This window comes from Anopheles darlingi, chromosome 2 (assembly GCF_943734745.1).
Source record: "Anopheles darlingi chromosome 2, idAnoDarlMG_H_01, whole genome shotgun sequence".
Taxonomy (NCBI): Eukaryota; Metazoa; Arthropoda; class Insecta; order Diptera; family Culicidae; genus Anopheles; species Anopheles darlingi.
The window spans coordinates 18,424,592-18,443,285 of record NC_064874.1 but is presented as its reverse complement, the minus strand read 5'-3'; the positions used below and the strand labels follow the sequence as shown (position 1 = coordinate 18,443,285).

The following is an 18,694-nucleotide window of genomic DNA, read 5'->3' as shown; positions in this document are numbered from 1 at the left end:
AAGAGCGGTGGGGTGGAGGAGAGTGACCCAAACACTCGCTCAACAGCTTGTCAATAATACATAAAATAAAACCTAGGTTAAACACGTGTGATTGTTAATAAAATGTTTAAATTTTGGCTGTTCTGTGATTTTCTAAGTCAAGCGTGCTTCAAATGAACTCAGCTTCAGCGCGACCTTCACGACAGTTATTCTTCTTCTTCTTCATTTTGACGTTTCCGTACGCGAACGCCGTGGAGGCGACGCTCGCGTTTTTTGTGTCGTGAATTAAACAAGGAAATAACACAGCGGAAATCACCGGAAACTCTTGAAAACGGTAAGCACACAACGCTCCCACTGCGTCGGTTACGAGCTGGCCCTCACATGGCACGTTGAGATTGAGGTCTAGTGATCGTGGCCGTTTTTCTTCCTCAGCGAACTAAGGACTTGCGAAGGACGAGAGGACGAGGGGAAAGAAGACTAAGAAACCCACCAGGCGCTTCCAGCGTGCTCTCGTACAGCCGCATCCTTGAGCCCTCCAGCCTAGAACGATCGCGAAGAGATGCCCGACTTTAGCGACCTCGACCGGCAGATCGAGCAGCTGAAACGATGCGAAATCATCAAAGAACATGAGGTGAAGGCACTGTGTGCGAAGGCACGGGAGATCCTGGTGGAGGAGGGCAACGTACAGCGCGTCGATTCACCGGTAACGGTATGCGGCGACATCCACGGCCAGTTCTACGATCTGAAGGAGCTGTTCAAGGTTGGTGGTGATGTGCCGGAGACGAACTACCTCTTCATGGGTGACTTTGTCGACCGGGGCTACTACAGCGTGGAAACGTTCCTGCTGCTGCTTGCCCTCAAGGTGCGCTACCCGGACCGCATTACGCTGATCCGCGGAAACCACGAATCGAGACAGATTACACAAGTGTACGGCTTTTACGACGAGTGCATACGCAAGTATGGCTCGGTCACGGTGTGGCGCTACTGCACCGAAATCTTCGACTACCTCTCCCTCTCCGCCATCATCGATGGCAAGATATTCTGCGTGCACGGCGGACTTTCGCCTTCGATACAGTATTTAGATCAAATTCGGTCGATCGACCGGAAGCAGGAAGTGCCACACGACGGACCGATGTGCGATCTGCTGTGGAGTGATCCGGAAGATACGCACGGCTGGGGTGTATCCCCGAGGGGTGCTGGCTATCTGTTCGGGTCGGATGTCGTCTCACAGTTTAACGCAGCCAACGATATCGACATGATCTGCCGGGCGCATCAACTGGTAATGGAAGGATACAAATGGCACTTTAACGAAACCGTTCTAACCGTCTGGTCCGCTCCCAACTACTGCTACCGGTAAGTGCTATCCACCTCTGGCCTCTGTCATCCCACTACATCATCTCTTATTTCCTTGTTTTCTTTCCGTCGCTAGGTGCGGCAATGTAGCAGCAATTTTAGAACTGAACGAAAACCTGCAACGTGACTTTACAATCTTTGAAGCCGCTCCCCAGGAAAGTCGCATCATACCCTCGAAAAAACCGTCTGCAGACTATTTTCTATAAACACCGCAAACCCCATTTCCTTCGCTCGTGCAACGGTTTTCGTGCATGCCCCGATTTGATTGCTTTCCGTAGACTGCAACAGAAGCCCGCAAGGCGAAAGAGGGAACATCATAAAAATCCACTAGATAAGCTGATTTTTAATGACAAAATGTAGGATTTTTATGAATTAAGTTAGATCTTTTCAATACAGTAGCGCCGAGCGAGGCCTATTTTCCATTATTTCCACAATTGTAATTCATTAGCCTTGCGCACTATGTTTATTTAACTAAAGAAACGAAAGGTGCGAATGAGGTAGGTGGGCCTTTTGCCAAACGTTTCCCCTCATTCCGCCCCCAACCGGTAGCACGGAACAGCATAACCAAGCCTGAATTGTACCAACCAACTATTGTAAATCAATGAAGCTAGAGGCATGGCGCGAATTAGGAGGACAAACCAAATTCAGGGTTTTATTTATCGTTTGTGAGCGCAATAAACACATTCGGCGACAATCCCATTCGCTATAGTTCGCTGGAAACTGGATGCAACGTTTGATGGCATTTTGAGAAACCGGACCCCGGAATTCAGCTAAGAAATAGATAACGGAGCATATTAAGACAGCTATACTGGCTCCAGCACCTCAATAGCACATCAGCAGCAATGCCAAAACCAGCAGTGAGAATACTCTAAAAACCGGTCAATGAACGTAGGATTAAGGAAACATCGGGTGCTCCGTGGTAGACGCTTCAGTCGTCTTCGCAGGGACTGACTGAAATGATTCCACGTAATACCAATAAATAGCTGGAAGAAGAGTCCTTGTCGTGTCGTGTAGTCCTTCTAAGGCTTCTGCATCGACAAAACGCGGAACGATATGACCTGATGAAAATAGGTATAGTATAAACAACGACCAGCCATCAAATAACAATTAATGAGGTATATTTTTCAGAAAACAAACAATAAAGATGGTCACATCTCTGGTCTTAACTTCGTCGGAACAAATTCGACATGATTTCTCCGCATCGGGCCGATATTTTCAGATCTGCCTTTGGATCGCCGCGAGTCGCTCCGATATTGACGATGGCCACCGGCAAACCCAGCTCTTTTGCCTGCAGCACTATCCGATAGCCGGAAAAGACGGTAAGGCTGGAACCGAGCACCAGAACACCGTCCGACTGAATGATCATCCGTACGACTTTCTCAATTCTCGGCATCGGTACGTTATCACCAAAGAACACAATCTCAGGCTTCAGGTTTCCGCCACAATGTGGGCACGGTGGAATCACAAACCCTTCCACGTACTCCTGAGGCAGCTCTACATCCCCGTCCGGCCGCATCATTGTTGAACCATCCTCCATGGCCGGATTAAGCTGGTCAAGAATGCGCTGGAACTCGTGCCGATCGATGCGATAGTCACAACCTTTGCCTCGCTCGTTATCTCGACCCACGCAGATCACATCGAATCCGCTCCCGTGCAGCTCGACCACCTCCTTCGAACCGGCCTTACCGTGCAGCCTATCGACGTTCTGGGTAACGATTCCGCTTATGCGTCCCTCTCGTTCTAAGCGCGCCAAGGTGTGATGGGTTACGTTGGGTGGAATCGACGAGAACCGGGGCCAGCCGACGTAGTTTCGTGCCCAGTACCGCTTCCGGGTAGCTTCCGATTTGATGAAATCTCCATGCTGTATCGGTTTGTGGTTCGTCCGGGCATACAGCCCGACGCCCTCGGACCGATAATCAGGGATGCCCGACTCCGTCGAAATACCGGCGCCGGTCAAAACCAGGATGTGTGGTTTGTCCTCCAGGAACTGTTCCAACTTACGGCAATCGGCATCCTGGGCGGGTTCGTGGGCCGGCACAAAACGGGAGCTAGAGCTGAATCTTTTCGTTAGCAGATTTCCGATCCGCAGACCGAGAATACGCATGTTGTGAAACTCTATTTTGTGATTTAAACACCTTGCCTTGTTGTTATTCAACAGAAGAAAGTCAACACACCCCCACCCCACTCCCTACCCCTCCTTGGCCTTCCTTGAAGGTGGGGGGTATGGCATTATAATTGGATCCGCGGTCCTGCGCCCTGAGATTTGAAAAAATGCCGTTATCAAAACGAAAATCACCGCGCTGATGAACTTAAACGGATTTGTTGTATTTTACAAAACAACGGGGGTTTAGTTTATGTTTATTTTAACCATATCATTTATTTTTTATCGCCCGCAGGCACTGCGACAGGTTCCTCTCGGAATGGATCCAGCGTGAAGTTCACTTTACGATAGATCTTCTTCAAGTACAAGCACAACACGTGATCGCACCAGGTACCAAACTCGAGGTAATACTTTAAGCTTTTCTTATAAAACTCCAACTTCAACAGGCCCGCTTTCATCTGTAACGGCGGATCAGAGCAAATAATGTAGTTTTACTTTTCTTTTTTGTGTCGAATGTTTTGTAGTATACTTACTTCACAAAATCGCACATCATTCACTCGGCCGGGTGTGTGGTGCACGGTGTAGTAATGCTTGTTTAAATCTTTGGAACTCTCGAACAGATGCTGTGAAAGAATTTCCAATTGCACTTCGTTTATCAAAAGAACCACGCTCATCTAAAATCACCATTACTTTTACTTACATCGCAGCATTTTATCTCGACCTTTGGTAGGGCTGCATGTCGGATGTACTCCGTCGAAACCGTGGTGTATTTGTAGAGCAGTTGCGTTAGCAGATCTTCGATGTCCCACATGAGCATCAGAAACTGCTTGTCGCAGAGATCCCACGTTTCCACTATGCTATCATAGCGTTCCAGAAAGAACTTGGTTTCTATTATGAAGTTGTATGTCTGTGCATTAGGAAAAATGTGAAATTAGCACATGTGAGGACCGTGACCCCTTTCGTCAGTGGCCTCAAAAAACTAACCAATCGCCATTGAGCTACATCCTCTGGCGTTTTAGCACTCTTGCGAAACTTGATCGTATCCTCGAGAATCATCTTTCACTCGCTCCGATTGCTGACGGTCAACTGAGCCTAGGGCTCAAGCTTTCACTAGTATCCTTGAGCCATTTCTTCGGAGAGTCTTGGCACCCGAAGCATGCGTTTTTTTAAAAATAGAACATTGTGCCGTAAAGACCGTAAACAACCTATTTACATAAGAAAGAAATCGAGATCTGATGTAGTGCTCGTGCCCGTTCGTGGCGCATAACTACATCCTCCTTTTTCGTACGCATACTGCTAACACGAGGTAACACAAAACCGTTCATCCGCTTAGTGGAAGCGTGCCATAAAGGGACAGAAAACAGCTACAATTGCTAGATATCGTACATTGTTCATTAACGCACTTCTGTCCATCATTTGCAATGTTTATTGCGTATTTTGTATCCTCATAGGGATTGAATTACAGACACCATTCTTACCGTTACACCTGATTTTTACAAATTACTTAATGATCTAACCTTAAGCCTCTTGCCTATCATTAACGCTGTATTATAAACTATCCTTAAAGCTACCCGAATGTTGATAGCATCGCTGTAGCTACAGATTGAATGTATCGAGCGTGATAATGATTTTCTTCATTATTTTCTTCAAGTAAAGGCAAAGGTATCGGTCCGCTACGGTTCCATACTGCACGTACTCGTTCACCCTCCGGTTGAAGAAGGCCAGTTTCAGCAGGGCAGATTTGAGCTACAGACCATCAGAAAGCGATATGAAACAACCAATTAAATGCAGATCTTTCTACTTCCGCTTGCCAATGTTACCTCGCAGTTGTCTGTTTCTTCAAAGTGCGATTTCTTATGCCGGCAGGAGTGATGGTGAAGTCGAAGGTCCTTGACTGTTTGAAATTCGAGCTAAGCCGGAAACAGAGGAAGGAAAACAGAAAATCAATACATCGTCATCCGCATCGATCGTTAATCGATTGTTAGTTTTCGTGTTTCCCTCGCTAGATCTATTTTTAAATCGGAACAGCACCAAACAGCCCGACATGCTCGGAAGCATTACGATGCACATTGATCGTCGTCCTTTTTCGATGCCAAAGAATGATGGTCATTTCAATCAATCGTAGATCAAGTGATCTATATTTGGGAACGCATCACCCTCGCCATCGCGCCTCACACACTACCTTAGACCTACTTACTGCGATCGGTAAGTAGTACATTATCAAGTTCATGAAGAAAATACCCGAACCAATCGCACAATTCAGTTGAACAGCGGTAGTACTTACATCGCAGCATCTTAGATTGAAGAAGGGTTTGCTCTTCCGGTCTCCGACACCCTCGAGGGAAAGCGTGGTGAACCGGGATAGTAGTTGCGTTACATTTTCGTGAATTTCGATCAGGTAGTGCAGGAAGAAGTTGCCCGACAGATCCCAGTGGCTGATGATGGAATCGAACTCATCCAAGAAGTACTTCGTTTCCGACACAAACTTCTCCACCTGCGATGATACATGAAGCCATGGCAATCGTCAGATCAGATTCTATCTATACCAGGATTGGAACTTACATCACGATTTTTCACTATTTGCTCCATTTACTCAATATTTCGCTAGCGTGGCGCCTGGTTACGAACAGATATTTTTTTCGATCTTTTATCGACAAAATGTTGCTCACAAAACTGGTTGTAAATCTTTCGGTTCGGCACTGCGCTCACGCCAATCGAATGCTTGAGGCTCTACTGAGGCGATATTTCGGTAGCCAACGGAAGCTGGTGCTGTACTGAACTGCAGGCTGTGAAACTGTTCACCAAGAAAACTCTCTCGCTTCCTGTCGTGCGCAACGCCAGGGCAAGCACGTGATGCAGAGGTGGTGGTGTGCAATTTTTCATTGTCACCACGATAGAAAGGTAACAAAAGCCGAAGAGTTAAAACGGAAGGAAATGGTAGCGAGAGTCATCCCAAAAAAGGCCACTAGCCAAACGATCGGCTGTGATCGGCATGAGAATCGTAGCATTATCGCGATTTGATCTTGAGGCTTCTGCAGCCGGGGGCAATGTTTAAGGCGGAATGGGCTTTTATTGAGTTTAGTGTCATCTTATTTTAAAACTTCAAGGTGGTAGAGATGTTCTTAGTTATTTTCTTCAAGTCCAACAGCAGGGCCAGCGTGTACTCCTTGCCGAAGCGCGTGTACTCGTCCAGACGGTGGCGCATGTGGTCTAGTTTGGCGAATGCAGATTTAAGCTGGAAACATACAAAACCGTTTCAATATAGTGTCTACTTCGGATGGGCGCTGGTGATACTTACCTCTAGCGTATTCGGATACAACAGAAAGGCTTCATTATGCACCGCCTTATAATGCTTTCGGAATTGTTCCGCATCCGTGAATGCTAACTGTAAACGTTTAGATGAATGTGCTTTTTTAACCACACCTTTTGTAATATGAACGCTCATTTTCCGGTCGCTTACCCCACAACAGAACATTTCCTTTTTAGCATGCGTACTGCCATCATCACAAGGTGCGGCTCCAAACTTTTGTAACACAATTTTCACCTTCGACCGAATCTCCCGCAGATAACTGCGGAAGACGAGGTTGTAAAGATCCTTGTGCAGCACTATGCTATCATACTCTCTCAAGAACCTTTTGACATCTTTTACAAAACGATCCAACTACAAGCGGATAAAGCAAAATTATTGGTTATTACTTAAAGCTGAGGCTGCCTGGTCCATGCGCGTTACCCACATTTTTATACTTATTGCTGTACGTGTAGATGTTCGTGTGAACGTACACTTTCGTCGGAACACCCATTCCCAGCAAAGCAAAGATTGTGGCCCACCTAGAGTGTATGGGCTTACAAACGGAAATGAGCTCCTGTCCAGACCGATACCCCACTTCAAGGTTGTTCTTTCCCCACCCATTGACATCATCCTGGCTGCTTTCCTGATTTTACTGCGCAAATCCCAATGGATGTGCGGTTTATTTGTTCTGTGTTTAAAATTAGTACACATTCTATTCTTCGCTTTGTTCAAACGGTACACTACCACTTCGGGCTACGTTCCAAAGTTTGGCGCATGTTCTTTGCGATTTTCTTGAGGTTGGCCAGCAGTACGGCAGTCGACTCCGTGCCATAGCACGTGTACTCTAGCAAACGTCGATGAAAGTATTGCATTTTACCATGGCCGGATTGAAGCTAGGAAAAGGGAAGCAAAGGAACGGTACATCAATTGTTTCTGCTTCAACACGATCGCTACATACTTGCACAATGGTTGGCTGAAGAATTCGAGCGTAATTATGAAACAGAACGTAATGTTGCCTCAGTTCTTCACAATCGTCAAACAGCACCTGGAAAATCGTTCAACAGGTACTGCTAAGTAATTTTCACCATCTCGAAGCACACGATACGTACGCCACAGCAGAACTTCTCCATGAACAATTGCCCCCGGACACCGTTGGACTGAATGTAGCTGAATTTCTGCAACAACAGCTCGATATCTTCGTACAGATGGCTCAGCTCGCGTCGATAGCTACGATGGTATGCTGTTACATGCTCCACGATGCGATCGTACTCCTCCAAAAAGTGCTCCACATCTGCCGAAAACTTTTCAAGCTAGCAAGCGAAGCACTCACTGTTCAGAATAATTTCTTTTAAGAAGATGATCACTTTACCTACATTTCGGTACTTGCAGCTGAAATCAAGCGTCCGCTTTCGGGTACAAGTAGGCGCACAAACCATAGCTGTTTCGGGATGCGACTGTTTCACCGGAAAGAAATTTCAAAAATGAAGTGGTCATGGTCACTGCAGCCTTGAAGAAGCCGAACGGGTGCTGTTTCACCTTTTATTTGCATAAGACTTTGTGATATAAATACGCTTTAAACAAAGTTTGACATCCAAGTGAAAGTACACGATAGAACCGAGAAACGGGGTAACAACTCCTGTGGATTCGCATCAGTGTCATCATCATGGTTTCACTCATATTTAGTTAAACCTATTTTCAAGTCATTAAATTTCCAGGGTAACATTTATTATTCATCGATGAAAACACAGGCTTACAAATTAGAGAGCTGAATATGATAGATTGGGTGCTCTACACCAGGTACCACCAGATGTAGCATCCTCCGATTAATGAGACGGTTTGGGTTCGTCGCAGCGATTGCAAGTACTACCGCATCGAACGTCTTAAAAGCTAAAGCTAGATGGTCCCATCAGATCACTGCGCTCACCCAAGGTGACCCGCAAGGACGGAATTGCTCTTCCGCAGTAGCCGTTTCAGGGAGAAGATCAGATCATTGTTCATGGCCTTGCCCAGTTCGATGTACGTCTGGACGGATTCCGAGTACTGCTGGATGATGGCAAGCTGTTTGAAGGAAGAAAATGTATCGAATAAATATTATGTTACTGCCCCCCCCCCCCCCCCCCCCCATTCTCTTGTAGTGCCATCGCGATCCTTGCTATGCGCACCTCAGGCAGGGAAATGGCTTTGTCAGCATCCTTGTGGACTGCTTCGTAATGTTCATCGAATTCCTCGGTGTTTAAAACTACTTCTTCCTGCCAAGATACAAAAATAGAATCATACAAAATCATTTAGTTAATTTTCCTTCGTTCGTTCATATAGTGGCAATCGTGATGCTTTGCTTTTCTATTGTTTGCCTCTACAAATAGAACCGCACAACCATCCAATGCAAGCTCACCTCGCCACAGCAGATGATGTGCTTGTAGAGAAAGTCCTCCTTGAGCATCGTGTGCAGAATGTAACGATGGAGCAGAACGACAAGACGTTCGCGCAGTTCATTCACGGTGCGCAGATAGATGCTCTTGTGCTTTTCCCTCGCCTGCACCAGATCGTCGTACTGGTTTAGGAAGTTGTTCGTTTCCGCCAGGAACTGCTTCAACTGTAGCGCGACGAGACGGGACGAGATTAAAAATAAATCTAACGATGCAGACAACCACTGTACAATACCCGTTCGAATGGCGATATTTGAGGCACAGCTTCTACTTCCGATTCAGCGTCTGAGGATTCCAACGCCACCTCTTCCTCGCCGACATCCTTCTCAGCTTCAGGAGCGGCTTCCGGAGCGACTTCCGGAGCGGCTGCGGCGGGAGCAGCTTCCGGAGCTGGAGCTTCTGGGGTTTGCTTGTTCTCTTCGGCCATGCTTCTAGGCACTTGATGGTCGAATGTGAAAAACTGGGTGTAATGACACTAGGATCACGGGTCCAATCGGAAAACCAGTACGGCAACTTCTACAATTCGCTTTCTAGGAGGAACTGTTACCGGTGGATGTTTGTCACTAAATGATTATACGTGCTCGATCAGAACACCTCAAAAGCTACGGTGTGGGTCTGGTTGTTCGGGACATTAAATTATCCTTCATGTCCTTCGAACGTCCAATTCCGAAGCTCGTGCCTGGCTCGTTTGTTCGCCCACTTCGTATCGCAGCCAACAGGCGAACTTGGCATCCGATCGCGTGTTACCATCATTATTCATCATCCGAAAGAAAACCGTCATCGTCTGTAGCCACCGATCGGTATGTTAAAAATGCGGTACCGTTCATCGGAAGGCCGTGGTTGCCTTACAGCTGGTAGTAAGGTATTTTTTCACGACCCGGCCCAAGGACAGACTGCATCTCTGTTAGATTCGGTAGACAACTTATGCGGTCAACTGATATCGTTGTAAGTGGCGCTTAGGTGCGACATACATGCGTGAAACTTTCTATCCTATTCGAGAACATTGCTAAATGATGTTGGGATCTGTTATCTTTACGAAACAGCTACAAAGATCAAATCGAAAAATATGCTAACTTGATGGTTTTGAGGAATTTTAATAAGTCCCTTAAAAGGGAATCATACTAAATGCTTTCCCTTCTAGCTTTGGCTTCGGTTGGCTCGTCAGACGACATTCGAACGCTTAGGCGCCAATGACCTAAGGTTGGACTGCTTGTGTTTTTGGCAATCTTCCCAAGATCGTAAGGCACATCGGGCTCAGTTAGCCGAAACAGCACTATCGCGACGAAGTTTGTTCGTCGTTCGTAATAGAAGCAAAACTACAATTCGGCTCGAAGAAAGCACGACAAATACTCATGAATCAGCTGTGGTGAAACAACTGTTTCCATTTGGTGTTCCGCAAAATTTTGCTAATCTTGTTGATCAACTCTTTGAACCATCACCAACCGTGCACAGACAACGATGATTCCTGATGCGCATAATCCCGATATGTCCAATTGGGATCAAGTAAGTGTGGAATAGTGTTGGCTTATAATGTTGTGCTGATCTATGATTGTTCGTCGCAGTTGGATCAGATAGTGAAGGAAACCCGTGCCTTTCTCACTGAATACGACGAAATTGTGCTACACAAAGACCTGTACCGTGCCTTATTCATGTACGAGCTACACAACCTTCGGGATGAGGTGGTGATGCTGTTGAAGAAGTTTACATCGCGCCCGAAAGACATTGCCGAAAGAAAGGAAATTGAGTGCTGTGGGGTAAGCCGTTTCCGCAACATGATCTGGATAGCGCTTTATAGATAATTTTTCTACTCCTCAACTCGGCAGCAAATGTACAGTGATAAGGAGGCATTCAATCGGCACTATGATGAGGCGCATAACAAAAAAGCACTGCAATCGGCTTCACTTTGTGAGGTAATGTTTTCATCAGCTCAAATTTTGATGTCACGAATGCCACGATACTAATGCTCAACTGGATACTAATTCGTTCCATCGCTCTTTCGCCTTAGCTGAAAATGTCTTTGACGAAAATTGAAATTTTCGAACGGCACCTGAAAAATTACCTTTCCGTTGGAAAGGAATCGAGCTGCGAACTGCTGCTAAACCTGCGACGGATAATGAGGAGATTGGATGCAACACTAGAGTTCTAAAATGCGTCTTGATAAGACAGAACATGAATTGCACCTCGTCCACTTTTCCTTGTAACTTTATGTTTTTTTTAAATTAAACTATATGATGATGATAGTAGCGTATTAACAGTTTATTAATTTCAAACTATTTCTGTATGCTTGCATCAGTAACGAATGATTGAAATAATTCTACGAAGAATTTTAGTAAGATAGAAGCACAGTCCATTGTTTGCCTTCAAACCGCTGTGCAAAAACTCGTCCAACGTCCGACGGAACACAACCATTCGAAGCAGAGCAGCTTTCATCTGGTGGATAGAACAGTTTTAAAAAAATAAAATGTGTGAAATGTGAAACATTTTAACACCAAACACATACCTCACACGTATTGGCAGTAAGTAAGTAAGTTTTCTCGTGTTCAGCATAATAGTGGAGCCTTAGTGTAGCCAACGTTCGAAACTGTTCATCGCAGCAGATAAGAGGAAACTTTTCCTTATAGCCTTTAACTCTGATGGTGTAATCGGGTATCACTTCTTCCTGTCCCTTCTTTTTGCTCTTTTGCTTCGCCGGCTCCATAGTCGGAAACCCGTATGGGTCGGTAGCGATTCCCTCCGGTTTTGGCTCACACCATTCGATTTTGGCGAAATTCATCAATATTTTAATAATGCGATGCCGAATCTCCAGTAGGTAGTAATAGAAAAACGTCCTGAAGAGATCTTTGTGTAACACAATTCGATCGAAATCATCGTGAAATTGTTTCACATTTGCTATCAACTTTTGGAGCTGCAAAAGAAAAAGATAAACTAATTTTCGTTTAAAATTTGATCTTTTCTCTTTCTCAATGGACCGCTCTAAATCTTTTACCTTATCCCACTCGACAGCTTCCTGAGGGGTTTCGAAATATGGCCGGATGTACAGATACTTTAGCGTCAACATCTTGCCACTGACTGAGGTTGTTGCTGAAAATCGGATGTTAGCCAGGAAGGATTGTTCTTGGACCAGGATCAAGCGATCGGGATAAGTTGTACCATCTATTTTTATGCTATACCAGAACACGTGTCAGACTCGTTTGTTTTGAGCTCACCAATATAACCTAGAATCAAAGTAATACCGATGGTTATCAACTAACACGCTTAGAGTTACTGTCGCTGCTATCATTGCTGTAAAATTAGTACGGGCTGCCAAGACTCCCCTATCCGAACCCTTCGTGGAAGTAATTCAGGGTGCATCCATGCCGACTGTATTCCTTGCACTTTGCTCTTATCTCTTTGGTCAATTCCTTTGGTCCACAGCTAAACACGGAAACGAGCTTCCTGGAAATAAAAATGTCGGAACTACTCTCATCTGAAATATCGATTGCTCTATTTATCATACTTGGGATAAAGTGTCACCAAATCAAGAAACACGTCATTCCAATTCGGTCTGCCACGATGCATGCGTGATTTGATTGCCAACATATCGCCAAAGCACTCCTCTACAAGCATCTCATCGTAATTCTGCGTCCAGTGCAGTTTCACTCGAAAGCGATCCGGTTTATTTTGTGCCCAGTACTGACGATAGAAGCAAACGGTTAGTGTATTTCATTACAATTCACTATCTTGCCATCACATGTACCTTCTCTTGCAATCGAGCAATTTCGTCAGTAAACCATAGGAACGTTTCCAAATTGCGCGCTATCCAGATAAGATGTATTCGTGCAGGAGATTCTACATTGGACCTCCTTGGGAAAAAAAAATCGTAAGTGGGCGAGTTAAACTACTTAAATGCACGCTTCGTACTTACAAAAGAAGCTTCATGATCGTCACAAACGGTGTAATACCAACACCAGCCCCGATAAACAATATACGCTTGTAATCCATCATTGTGCTCATAACCGATGGGTAGGGTCCGTCGAGCAGGAATTCCATGCGTCGGTATGGATCTACGCCACCGAGATTTCGCCGGAATTGCTCTCGTTGAACAACCCTTTCGTACAATTCTTCCGTCCAGTCTCCCCTCGCTTTGATCGTGAGCGTTAAATTATTGTTGCTGTCGGTCGGAATCTTCAAACGAAATTTCCGCATCTATTAATGTTTGCTTCTGCTGAACGAGAAGCGATTAACCGAATTAAATACCTCCGTTATCGTAAATGGATGCCACTCGAGTGTCGATATCAGGGGGCACTGAAGCAGAACGTACTGTCCGGGCAAGACTTTAATCTTGGATTTCCGAAGGAACTGCAAGCGAAGATGCACAGCCTGTCCGGTCATTGCGTAGCATTGCTCGGTGATGACACGATATCGTCGAGAGTGGGATGTAAGATGACGGTAGCTAATGTCGACTAGATAGATCAGCAAACCGATCAATGGCCAGATCCAGGCATGCTTCACAGGAGCAGCAAATCTGGCAGGTTCGGCACACAGTACCATGAGATCATCATTGCTGTGCAGCGTCACATTATCTACTGAGTCGCACATTATCTTATGCTTGTCTATATTGATTTGTTGTTTAATGATGTTGCTAATGGGAATCAGAGTATTGAAAAAATATAAATTATTGTAAACATGTATATGTTTTTTTTTTGACAAACCTCAACGGATGGTAAAACATCATTCCGTAGAAGAGAAGAAACAGGTGATGCGAGACAAAGAATCTGTTGTAGAACCGATCGCGAATCGATCGCTGGGCAAAGCATGCTATTGCTATTAAAGTGACCAGCATGATGCATCCAGAAAATCCCGTAGGAGTTGTGAACAACAAACGGAACACACTCTGCAATAGATGGATAGCAGGTGAAAAAAAATGTAGGTTGCTGATTGCTGGGATAAATTATTTTCAATCGGGTATCTTACGTCATCTGGACCGTTAGCCCAGTTAATCTCTCGATAGCGCTCATCGTAATTGCCGACAAAATTGATAATGTTAACGACATGTGCTACACTGTGAATGACTAGCGGGACCAATAGAAACGTTAACGATGTGGTAGGTTATTGTTGATTTAATGAATTTTCTTACTTGCCACAATGATTAGCGAGACTCCCAGCAGCAAATGCAATACCTTCACCTTCTCAAGATAGTGCACCAACAAGCGCTGTGAGCATTTTCCGAATATTTTGTGCAACAGTAAGTTGAACGATCTACTAGTTGGTAGTGTTATTATGGCCATCGTCACATTCAGAACGGGCGCAGTACCGCGTGATACGCATAACCCGTTCTACAAAACGGAAACGATTAACGGTTAATCCGGCGCATCGGTCCTTCACACTTACCCCAAGGATTCGACTAAGGTAAAAGTATGCAGCATCTTGGTGATAGTTGCTGAATGCTTTACAGAAAATGAAGAAATTGAAGCTGGTCCATATAAGCTAGCCGAAGATAAAACCAAACAAATACTATTAAATCTATTGCACTAATCACGTTCTCGGTACATGTGGCTTATGAAATTGAACAAATTTTCATGATTATTGGAGATACACCCATGAGAAAAGGACTTACCGCTAAAATGTATTTGAACACATAGTTTTTTGAAGAATGGTAGATTTTAGTTACATTCTCCATGATGAGCCGAGAAGTCTTGAACAGATTTACGATCAATCTGGCGACAGCATTGTCGAACTTATGACGCAGACGTTTGTCGCTCCACTTGCACTGCTCTAACGTGAAGGCAAACTGACGATGATTGTTTATTCCACATGTCGAACTAAATCATAGTGAGATTGATGACGATTTCGACGGAAATAGATTGTCGAACGAGTTTCACCATGCGCCACATCTGTATTAAATGTTCACTTTTATGGCCGATTTGTGAACGAGAGAGAGAGAGCATGAAATCGCACCATATAAATGTCGCTAAGTTCATCTCTCCAAAATAGGCCAGTTTATCGTATTCAAAGCTTCCAAATGATAAGGTATCACATATCACGAATAGGTCGTTATCGGTCGCGCACCTTTATGCTGCACAGTATGTTTTCTATTCCTTCACAAAACTTACAAATTCATTTCTAGTTTTTGATGAAAGGATTTATAAACGCATAGAACGATGCAATATAATTACATTTTATTGATTTCATCAGGATTTAATTGATGATTCATCATTTTGATATCACGTCACCGTCGTGATACAGTTTGGCACTACACGTTTGGAATTATTTTCTTAAAGATTAAATTTCACGATCGGATGTTGAAACAGAAACTCATTAGCAATTTTGAAGGTAAGGTCGTTTAAAGCAGTGAGCCACAAAACACTAAACCCGATACCTATCGTACGTTTCGTAGTTACCTAATTCGTCGACTTTCAGTAGTCCAGATCGACGGTTCCCTTTCTACTGCAGCGTGATTTCTTGAGCGGTGAACATCTGGCGGCCGATTTTACTTTCATCCCGCCAGACGCACGTTGGGTGTATGTCTTAGTGGTTTATACTGAATTTCATGACAAATTGGAGTCACGGATGCTATTAAAATTGCCTTCTCTAACCGGGGGCCGAATGTTGCAGTCAAAATATATTTTTTAAAACATTCATTCAATTTATAAAGGTATTTGTTAAATTGGCTCTTCAGATAAAACCTTATTTGTTACAATCCAATAATTTCTAGGATCGATCCTGGGAGCAATAATGGATAACGGTTGGCGATTTGCAAATCATCTCCACATTTTATGCGCGAAACATAAAAACGGTTGGCGCTAAACTTTTTTTAAATATTGTCTCTGCTATCTCTTTTTCTCTTTGTCTGTCCCTCTCTTTTCTCTCTCTTTCTCTGTTTGACAGCATCCCATCTCTGTTTGACAGCGGGCGTAGTGGGGGTCCCAGAACGCAAAAAAAAATTCTTCCGGCTGTACTTCTGATCGGATTTCTGATGGTAAGAAGATATTTGAAAGTGATAAGATCGCCTGAGACTTAAGTTAGTTTCTCCTTCATCTAGGAATCAAGGCAGTTATGGACCAATCTGCTTGTGAAAAGGTTGATCATAGATCTAAAATCTTACCAAGAAGATTCGATTGCTCTTCACTCCTACACGCTGTCGCAGTTTGAACCACTAATCGCGAGTGCGCAAACCATTTTGTCCAAGTGTACAGTTTTAGAAGCTAGTAAAGACGACGACGACATGAAAAAGATTGTGGATAACAGCTATCTCCCGGAAATCATCCGATGCCATGTGTGTAATGAATCAGTTGCGAGCTATCATACGTTTAAGGATCATCTGCAAAGTAAACATGGAATCTTCTTCAATGCTGAACCGAAGCTCGCTTCTATTGTATCGCCCCAAATACCGCCAACAAACCCAGCACATGTTTCCTTTTTGGAACCTAATTGCATACGACCGACGACCGAGAATCTTTCGAAAAGCACCAAAAACTTCCTGAGCAAGGACCCGGATCGTGTCGCTAGAAATCATATGGCAATGGGTGATCTGATTCGAAACGATTCCAAAAACCGTCACCATCTGTCGCAATTGCAAAACATACTTATTGAGCACTTTCCAAGCGTTGTCTGTTACCAGTTTGGATCGCGTAGCCTCGGTACCGCTTCAATTACCAGCGATATTGATGTGTTCGTTGATTTGGAAGGCACATTCTATGGAAGGGAGGGAAAGCACGATGTCTCCACACCGCAGGAAGCGGTTCAAGTGGTAAAATCTATCTTGGAGAATACGTCCCTTTGGGTGATAGAAGTTGCGAGTCCCAAGGCAAGAGTGCCGTTGTTGAAAGTGGTCCACTTGGATACTGGCATGAAGTGCGATCTTACGTTCACCGATGGTCTGGGATATTGCAATACCAAATTGCTGGAGTATCTGGTCAGTCTGCAACCGACCTGTAAGTTACAAAAGAGTCTTCAGATTTTTGAAAATAGGATAGTAATTTGGGATTTCTTTCAGGTCGTGCCCTGATTTGCTATCTCAAGCATTGGAACATCGATAGCTGCCTGACTAGCTACACCATTGCCCTGATGGTGGTCTTCTTTTATCAGTGCCATGGGCTGCTCCCTTCGGTGGAGTTTTTGCAAAGATATCCATATTGTGTCAAGAATATCGATTGTAGGAGAGATAGAAACTATCGGTTAATAAGAGCAAATTTTAATGGCGCTCTAATCTGCTTTCATTTTAGGTTGGAACGTCGGGTTTGCAACTCCGCCCCTTTCGGAACTGGGAATGATACAATGTATGGAACCAGTCAGCGATTTAGCACGCAATTTTTTCCATTTCTACAGTAATCAAACGGATGGATTCTCATGGGATACCGATATCGTGTGTCCATTCATGGGTAGACTTGGAATCACAAAAAAGATATTCAAGGACCCTAACCTAACCGAAATGCCGCATGAAATGGTACGATATCGATATTACATGACCAAGCACGAGATGGAAACAGACTACTTGAAGCTGTTTGCATACGACCGACCGTTCGTCGTACAAGATCCTATCGATCTATCGCACAACGTTGCCAAAGGCATAGCTGCAGTAAAGGCGGCTAAATTTATAAGATATTTCTATCTAAGTGCACTTTATCTGTCCGCATAGTATCATTAAGAACACTTCTTAATGATACTATGCGGACAGATAACACTTGAGTTAAAAGTAGCCAGTGACGATAACGTGCTCATACGGGTGCACAACGAATTATTTTCAAAGAAGTAGGGTTACAAAGAACAATGATTTTTACCATTGAATGTGCCATTAGAAAAGAAGAGAAAGGTGAATTTTACGAGAGGACAGCTAACAAACCATCGGGACATTAGACAAGTTTGTCAAATGTGTCTTTACAACGACTAGTTCTCTCTTGAAGCAATCTAAGATGCAATATATTTATAATAAAAACGATGAACTCAAGCACGGTTCGACCCAAGGTACTTTAAAAAGACAGGTAGCTTTATCCAGAACAAATCCCCGATCGTATTTTAGAAAAAACTTCAGAGTTTGACATTCACGGGATGGTGGGATGTTTACTTCGGGAACGCTCTTTTCGGAGCTGTTTTCGCTTTTCTGTGGTATTACGACAGTTCAAATTCACGAAAAGTGGCACGAAAGTTAAAGTTTATGCAAATATTCTCAAAATTCTTCCTAGTGTTTCAATATGGTATCGGTCCGTACGTCTTGCCACCCGGCCTAGAATAAGAGCTTGCTAGCGTTCCTGGACCGTGCTCACTCGCTGTAAAACACAACTCGGTCGCTCGAATGATCTTAAATCGAGAGATGAATCATTTAAACATCCGAAAAAGAGTGAAATCAGGTACTTTCCTTGATAAAACCACCAAACTTGCCCATATCTTCTTCTTCTTCTTCTTGAAACTCACGTGGTTTTGTTTATAAAAGCGCCCTCCTATGAATGTCAAACAAATTCAAAATGGTGACCTGTCAAAGCGGTTAAGATGCTACCTGTCTTTTTAAAGTACCTTGGTTCGACCGCGAGAGGTATCATTTATTGACTACTATGTAACACCCTCAACGTC

The 18,694-nt window shown here is 44.2% G+C and overlaps 12 protein-coding genes across 14 annotated transcripts in view; 3 read left to right on the top strand and 9 right to left on the bottom strand.

Moving 5' to 3' along the window:
- Nucleotides 1-213: 213 nt before the first annotated feature.
- On the top strand, nt 214-2,031 carry LOC125948918 (serine/threonine-protein phosphatase 4 catalytic subunit). The gene is made up of 3 exons (XM_049675461.1): nt 214-313; nt 412-1,332; nt 1,409-2,031. The coding sequence occupies exons 2-3, from the start codon at nt 539-541 to the stop codon at nt 1,536-1,538; spliced, it is 924 nt and encodes a 307-aa protein (XP_049531418.1). The 5' UTR covers nt 214-313; nt 412-538; the 3' UTR covers nt 1,539-2,031.
- A 402-nt stretch (nt 2,032-2,433) lies between these two features.
- On the bottom strand, nt 2,434-3,476 carry LOC125948915 (NAD-dependent protein deacylase Sirt4). Its single transcript, XM_049675459.1, has one exon. It carries the CDS (start codon nt 3,434-3,436, stop codon nt 2,495-2,497), a length of 942 nt encoding a protein of 313 aa, XP_049531416.1. The 5' UTR covers nt 3,437-3,476; the 3' UTR covers nt 2,434-2,494.
- Nucleotides 3,477-3,656: 180 nt separating this feature from the next.
- On the bottom strand, nt 3,657-4,530 carry LOC125948935 (uncharacterized). Of its 2 annotated transcripts, none has more exons than XM_049675494.1 (4): nt 4,418-4,530; nt 4,134-4,340; nt 3,967-4,056; nt 3,657-3,891 (listed from the first exon to the last, which is right to left on the bottom strand). In XM_049675494.1, the coding sequence occupies exons 1-4, from the start codon at nt 4,487-4,489 to the stop codon at nt 3,709-3,711; spliced, it is 552 nt and encodes a 183-aa protein (XP_049531451.1). In that variant the 5' UTR covers nt 4,490-4,530; the 3' UTR covers nt 3,657-3,708. The 2 variants fall into 2 exon arrangements, with proteins under 2 accessions (XP_049531451.1, XP_049531452.1); XM_049675495.1 differs by having other exon boundaries at nt 4,134-4,321; nt 4,418-4,513.
- Nucleotides 4,531-4,814: 284 nt separating this feature from the next.
- Nucleotides 4,815-6,217, bottom strand: LOC125948943 (uncharacterized). The gene is made up of 4 exons (XM_049675505.1): nt 5,996-6,217; nt 5,718-5,927; nt 5,254-5,343; nt 4,815-5,179 (listed from the first exon to the last, which is right to left on the bottom strand). The coding sequence occupies exons 1-4, from the start codon at nt 6,020-6,022 to the stop codon at nt 5,030-5,032; spliced, it is 477 nt and encodes a 158-aa protein (XP_049531462.1). The 5' UTR covers nt 6,023-6,217; the 3' UTR covers nt 4,815-5,029.
- Nucleotides 6,218-6,520: 303 nt separating this feature from the next.
- LOC125951918 (uncharacterized) lies at nt 6,521-7,233 on the bottom strand. The gene is made up of 4 exons (XM_049681063.1): nt 7,168-7,233; nt 6,894-7,094; nt 6,732-6,818; nt 6,521-6,668 (listed from the first exon to the last, which is right to left on the bottom strand). Exons 1-4 carry the CDS (start codon nt 7,231-7,233, stop codon nt 6,528-6,530), a joined length of 495 nt encoding a protein of 164 aa, XP_049537020.1. The 3' UTR covers nt 6,521-6,527.
- A 137-nt stretch (nt 7,234-7,370) lies between these two features.
- On the bottom strand, nt 7,371-8,191 carry LOC125948939 (uncharacterized). Its single transcript, XM_049675501.1, has 4 exons — nt 8,096-8,191; nt 7,832-8,032; nt 7,681-7,767; nt 7,371-7,615 (listed from the first exon to the last, which is right to left on the bottom strand). Exons 1-4 carry the CDS (start codon nt 8,156-8,158, stop codon nt 7,463-7,465), a joined length of 504 nt encoding a protein of 167 aa, XP_049531458.1. The 5' UTR covers nt 8,159-8,191; the 3' UTR covers nt 7,371-7,462.
- Nucleotides 8,192-8,425: 234 nt separating this feature from the next.
- Nucleotides 8,426-9,747, bottom strand: LOC125948932 (uncharacterized). Its single transcript, XM_049675491.1, has 4 exons — nt 9,384-9,747; nt 9,115-9,315; nt 8,885-8,971; nt 8,426-8,780 (listed from the first exon to the last, which is right to left on the bottom strand). Exons 1-4 carry the CDS (start codon nt 9,573-9,575, stop codon nt 8,643-8,645), a joined length of 618 nt encoding a protein of 205 aa, XP_049531448.1. The 5' UTR covers nt 9,576-9,747; the 3' UTR covers nt 8,426-8,642.
- A 726-nt stretch (nt 9,748-10,473) lies between these two features.
- On the top strand, nt 10,474-11,396 carry LOC125948945 (uncharacterized). The gene is made up of 4 exons (XM_049675506.1): nt 10,474-10,651; nt 10,711-10,902; nt 10,972-11,058; nt 11,154-11,396. The coding sequence occupies exons 1-4, from the start codon at nt 10,607-10,609 to the stop codon at nt 11,292-11,294; spliced, it is 465 nt and encodes a 154-aa protein (XP_049531463.1). The 5' UTR covers nt 10,474-10,606; the 3' UTR covers nt 11,295-11,396.
- Nucleotides 11,314-12,259, bottom strand: LOC125948933 (uncharacterized). The gene is made up of 3 exons (XM_049675492.1): nt 12,135-12,259; nt 11,649-12,053; nt 11,314-11,578 (listed from the first exon to the last, which is right to left on the bottom strand). The coding sequence occupies exons 1-3, from the start codon at nt 12,204-12,206 to the stop codon at nt 11,438-11,440; spliced, it is 618 nt and encodes a 205-aa protein (XP_049531449.1). The 5' UTR covers nt 12,207-12,259; the 3' UTR covers nt 11,314-11,437.
- Nucleotides 12,247-15,292, bottom strand: LOC125948862 (NADPH oxidase 4-like). 2 transcript variants are annotated; one of them, XM_049675353.1, is made up of 11 exons: nt 14,745-15,292; nt 14,519-14,614; nt 14,265-14,463; nt 14,102-14,199; nt 13,840-14,021; nt 13,385-13,769; nt 13,053-13,312; nt 12,885-12,990; nt 12,645-12,820; nt 12,446-12,583; nt 12,247-12,363 (listed from the first exon to the last, which is right to left on the bottom strand). In XM_049675353.1, exons 1-10 carry the CDS (start codon nt 14,805-14,807, stop codon nt 12,463-12,465), a joined length of 1,686 nt encoding a protein of 561 aa, XP_049531310.1. In that variant the 5' UTR covers nt 14,808-15,292; the 3' UTR covers nt 12,247-12,363; nt 12,446-12,462. The 2 variants fall into 2 exon arrangements, with proteins under 2 accessions (XP_049531310.1, XP_049531311.1); XM_049675354.1 differs by lacking the exon at nt 12,247-12,363 and having other exon boundaries at nt 12,447-12,579.
- Nucleotides 15,293-16,050: 758 nt separating this feature from the next.
- On the top strand, nt 16,051-18,081 carry LOC125948877 (terminal uridylyltransferase Tailor-like). Its single transcript, XM_049675400.1, has 4 exons — nt 16,051-16,106; nt 16,170-17,061; nt 17,124-17,282; nt 17,353-18,081. Exons 1-4 carry the CDS (start codon nt 16,104-16,106, stop codon nt 17,763-17,765), a joined length of 1,467 nt encoding a protein of 488 aa, XP_049531357.1. The 5' UTR covers nt 16,051-16,103; the 3' UTR covers nt 17,766-18,081.
- Nucleotides 18,082-18,640: 559 nt separating this feature from the next.
- Nucleotides 18,641-18,694, bottom strand: part of LOC125948941 (39S ribosomal protein L51, mitochondrial) — a 755-nt gene continuing 701 nt past the window's right edge. The window contains exon 2 of the mRNA XM_049675502.1: nt 18,641-18,694. This exon is cut by the window's right edge and continues 292 nt beyond it. The gene's annotated coding sequence lies outside the window, so the exon portion shown is untranslated.

Coding starts and splice junctions, on each gene's coding strand:
- LOC125948918 (XM_049675461.1), top strand. CDS start 539: ATGCCCGACTTTAGCGACCTCGACCGGCAGATCGAGCAGCTGAAACGA. Junction 1,333..1,408: donor GCTCCCAACTACTGCTACCG/GTAAGTGCTATC, acceptor TTCCGTCGCTAG/GTGCGGCAATGTAGCAGCAA.
- LOC125948915 (XM_049675459.1), bottom strand. CDS start 3,436: ATGCGTATTCTCGGTCTGCGGATCGGAAATCTGCTAACGAAAAGATTC.
- LOC125948935 (XM_049675494.1), bottom strand. CDS start 4,489: ATGATTCTCGAGGATACGATCAAGTTTCGCAAGAGTGCTAAAACGCCA. Junction 4,341..4,417: donor ATGTAGCTCAATGGCGATTG/GTTAGTTTTTTG, acceptor CCTAATGCACAG/ACATACAACTTCATAATAGA. Junction 3,892..3,966: donor ATGATGTGCGATTTTGTGAA/GTAAGTATACTA, acceptor CCGCCGTTACAG/ATGAAAGCGGGCCTGTTGAA.
- LOC125948943 (XM_049675505.1), bottom strand. CDS start 6,022: ATGGAGCAAATAGTGAAAAATCGTGAT. Junction 5,344..5,717: donor TCAATCTAAGATGCTGCGAT/GTAAGTACTACC, acceptor TTTCCGGCTTAG/CTCGAATTTCAAACAGTCAA. Junction 5,180..5,253: donor AAGAAACAGACAACTGCGAG/GTAACATTGGCA, acceptor GATGGTCTGTAG/CTCAAATCTGCCCTGCTGAA.
- LOC125951918 (XM_049681063.1), bottom strand. CDS start 7,233: ATGGGTGTTCCGACGAAAGTGTACGTTCACACGAACATCTACACGTAC. Junction 7,095..7,167: donor ACAGCAATAAGTATAAAAAT/GTGGGTAACGCG, acceptor ATCCGCTTGTAG/TTGGATCGTTTTGTAAAAGA. Junction 6,669..6,731: donor TGTATCCGAATACGCTAGAG/GTAAGTATCACC, acceptor GTATGTTTCCAG/CTTAAATCTGCATTCGCCAA.
- LOC125948939 (XM_049675501.1), bottom strand. CDS start 8,158: ATGGTTTGTGCGCCTACTTGTACCCGAAAGCGGACGCTTGATTTCAGC. Junction 7,768..7,831: donor TGGAGAAGTTCTGCTGTGGC/GTACGTATCGTG, acceptor ACGATTTTCCAG/GTGCTGTTTGACGATTGTGA. Junction 7,616..7,680: donor TTCAGCCAACCATTGTGCAA/GTATGTAGCGAT, acceptor CCCTTTTCCTAG/CTTCAATCCGGCCATGGTAA.
- LOC125948932 (XM_049675491.1), bottom strand. CDS start 9,575: ATGGCCGAAGAGAACAAGCAAACCCCAGAAGCTCCAGCTCCGGAAGCT. Junction 8,972..9,114: donor ACATCATCTGCTGTGGCGAG/GTGAGCTTGCAT, acceptor GTATCTTGGCAG/GAAGAAGTAGTTTTAAACAC. Junction 8,781..8,884: donor AAGCCATTTCCCTGCCTGAG/GTGCGCATAGCA, acceptor TCCTTCAAACAG/CTTGCCATCATCCAGCAGTA.
- LOC125948945 (XM_049675506.1), top strand. CDS start 10,607: ATGATTCCTGATGCGCATAATCCCGATATGTCCAATTGGGATCAA. Junction 10,652..10,710: donor ATATGTCCAATTGGGATCAA/GTAAGTGTGGAA, acceptor TGTTCGTCGCAG/TTGGATCAGATAGTGAAGGA. Junction 10,903..10,971: donor AGGAAATTGAGTGCTGTGGG/GTAAGCCGTTTC, acceptor TCAACTCGGCAG/CAAATGTACAGTGATAAGGA.
- LOC125948933 (XM_049675492.1), bottom strand. CDS start 12,206: ATGTTGACGCTAAAGTATCTGTACATCCGGCCATATTTCGAAACCCCT. Junction 12,054..12,134: donor AAGCTGTCGAGTGGGATAAG/GTAAAAGATTTA, acceptor TTTCTTTTGCAG/CTCCAAAAGTTGATAGCAAA. Junction 11,579..11,648: donor TTACTGCCAATACGTGTGAG/GTATGTGTTTGG, acceptor TCTATCCACCAG/ATGAAAGCTGCTCTGCTTCG.
- LOC125948862 (XM_049675353.1), bottom strand. CDS start 14,807: ATGGAGAATGTAACTAAAATCTACCATTCTTCAAAAAACTATGTGTTC. Junction 14,022..14,101: donor GGGCTAACGGTCCAGATGAC/GTAAGATACCCG, acceptor CATCTATTGCAG/AGTGTGTTCCGTTTGTTGTT. Junction 12,821..12,884: donor TTGCTCGATTGCAAGAGAAG/GTACATGTGATG, acceptor TTCTATCGTCAG/TACTGGGCACAAAATAAACC.
- LOC125948877 (XM_049675400.1), top strand. Junction 17,062..17,123: donor GGTCAGTCTGCAACCGACCT/GTAAGTTACAAA, acceptor GATTTCTTTCAG/GTCGTGCCCTGATTTGCTAT. Junction 17,283..17,352: donor TTGTGTCAAGAATATCGATT/GTAGGAGAGATA, acceptor CTTTCATTTTAG/GTTGGAACGTCGGGTTTGCA.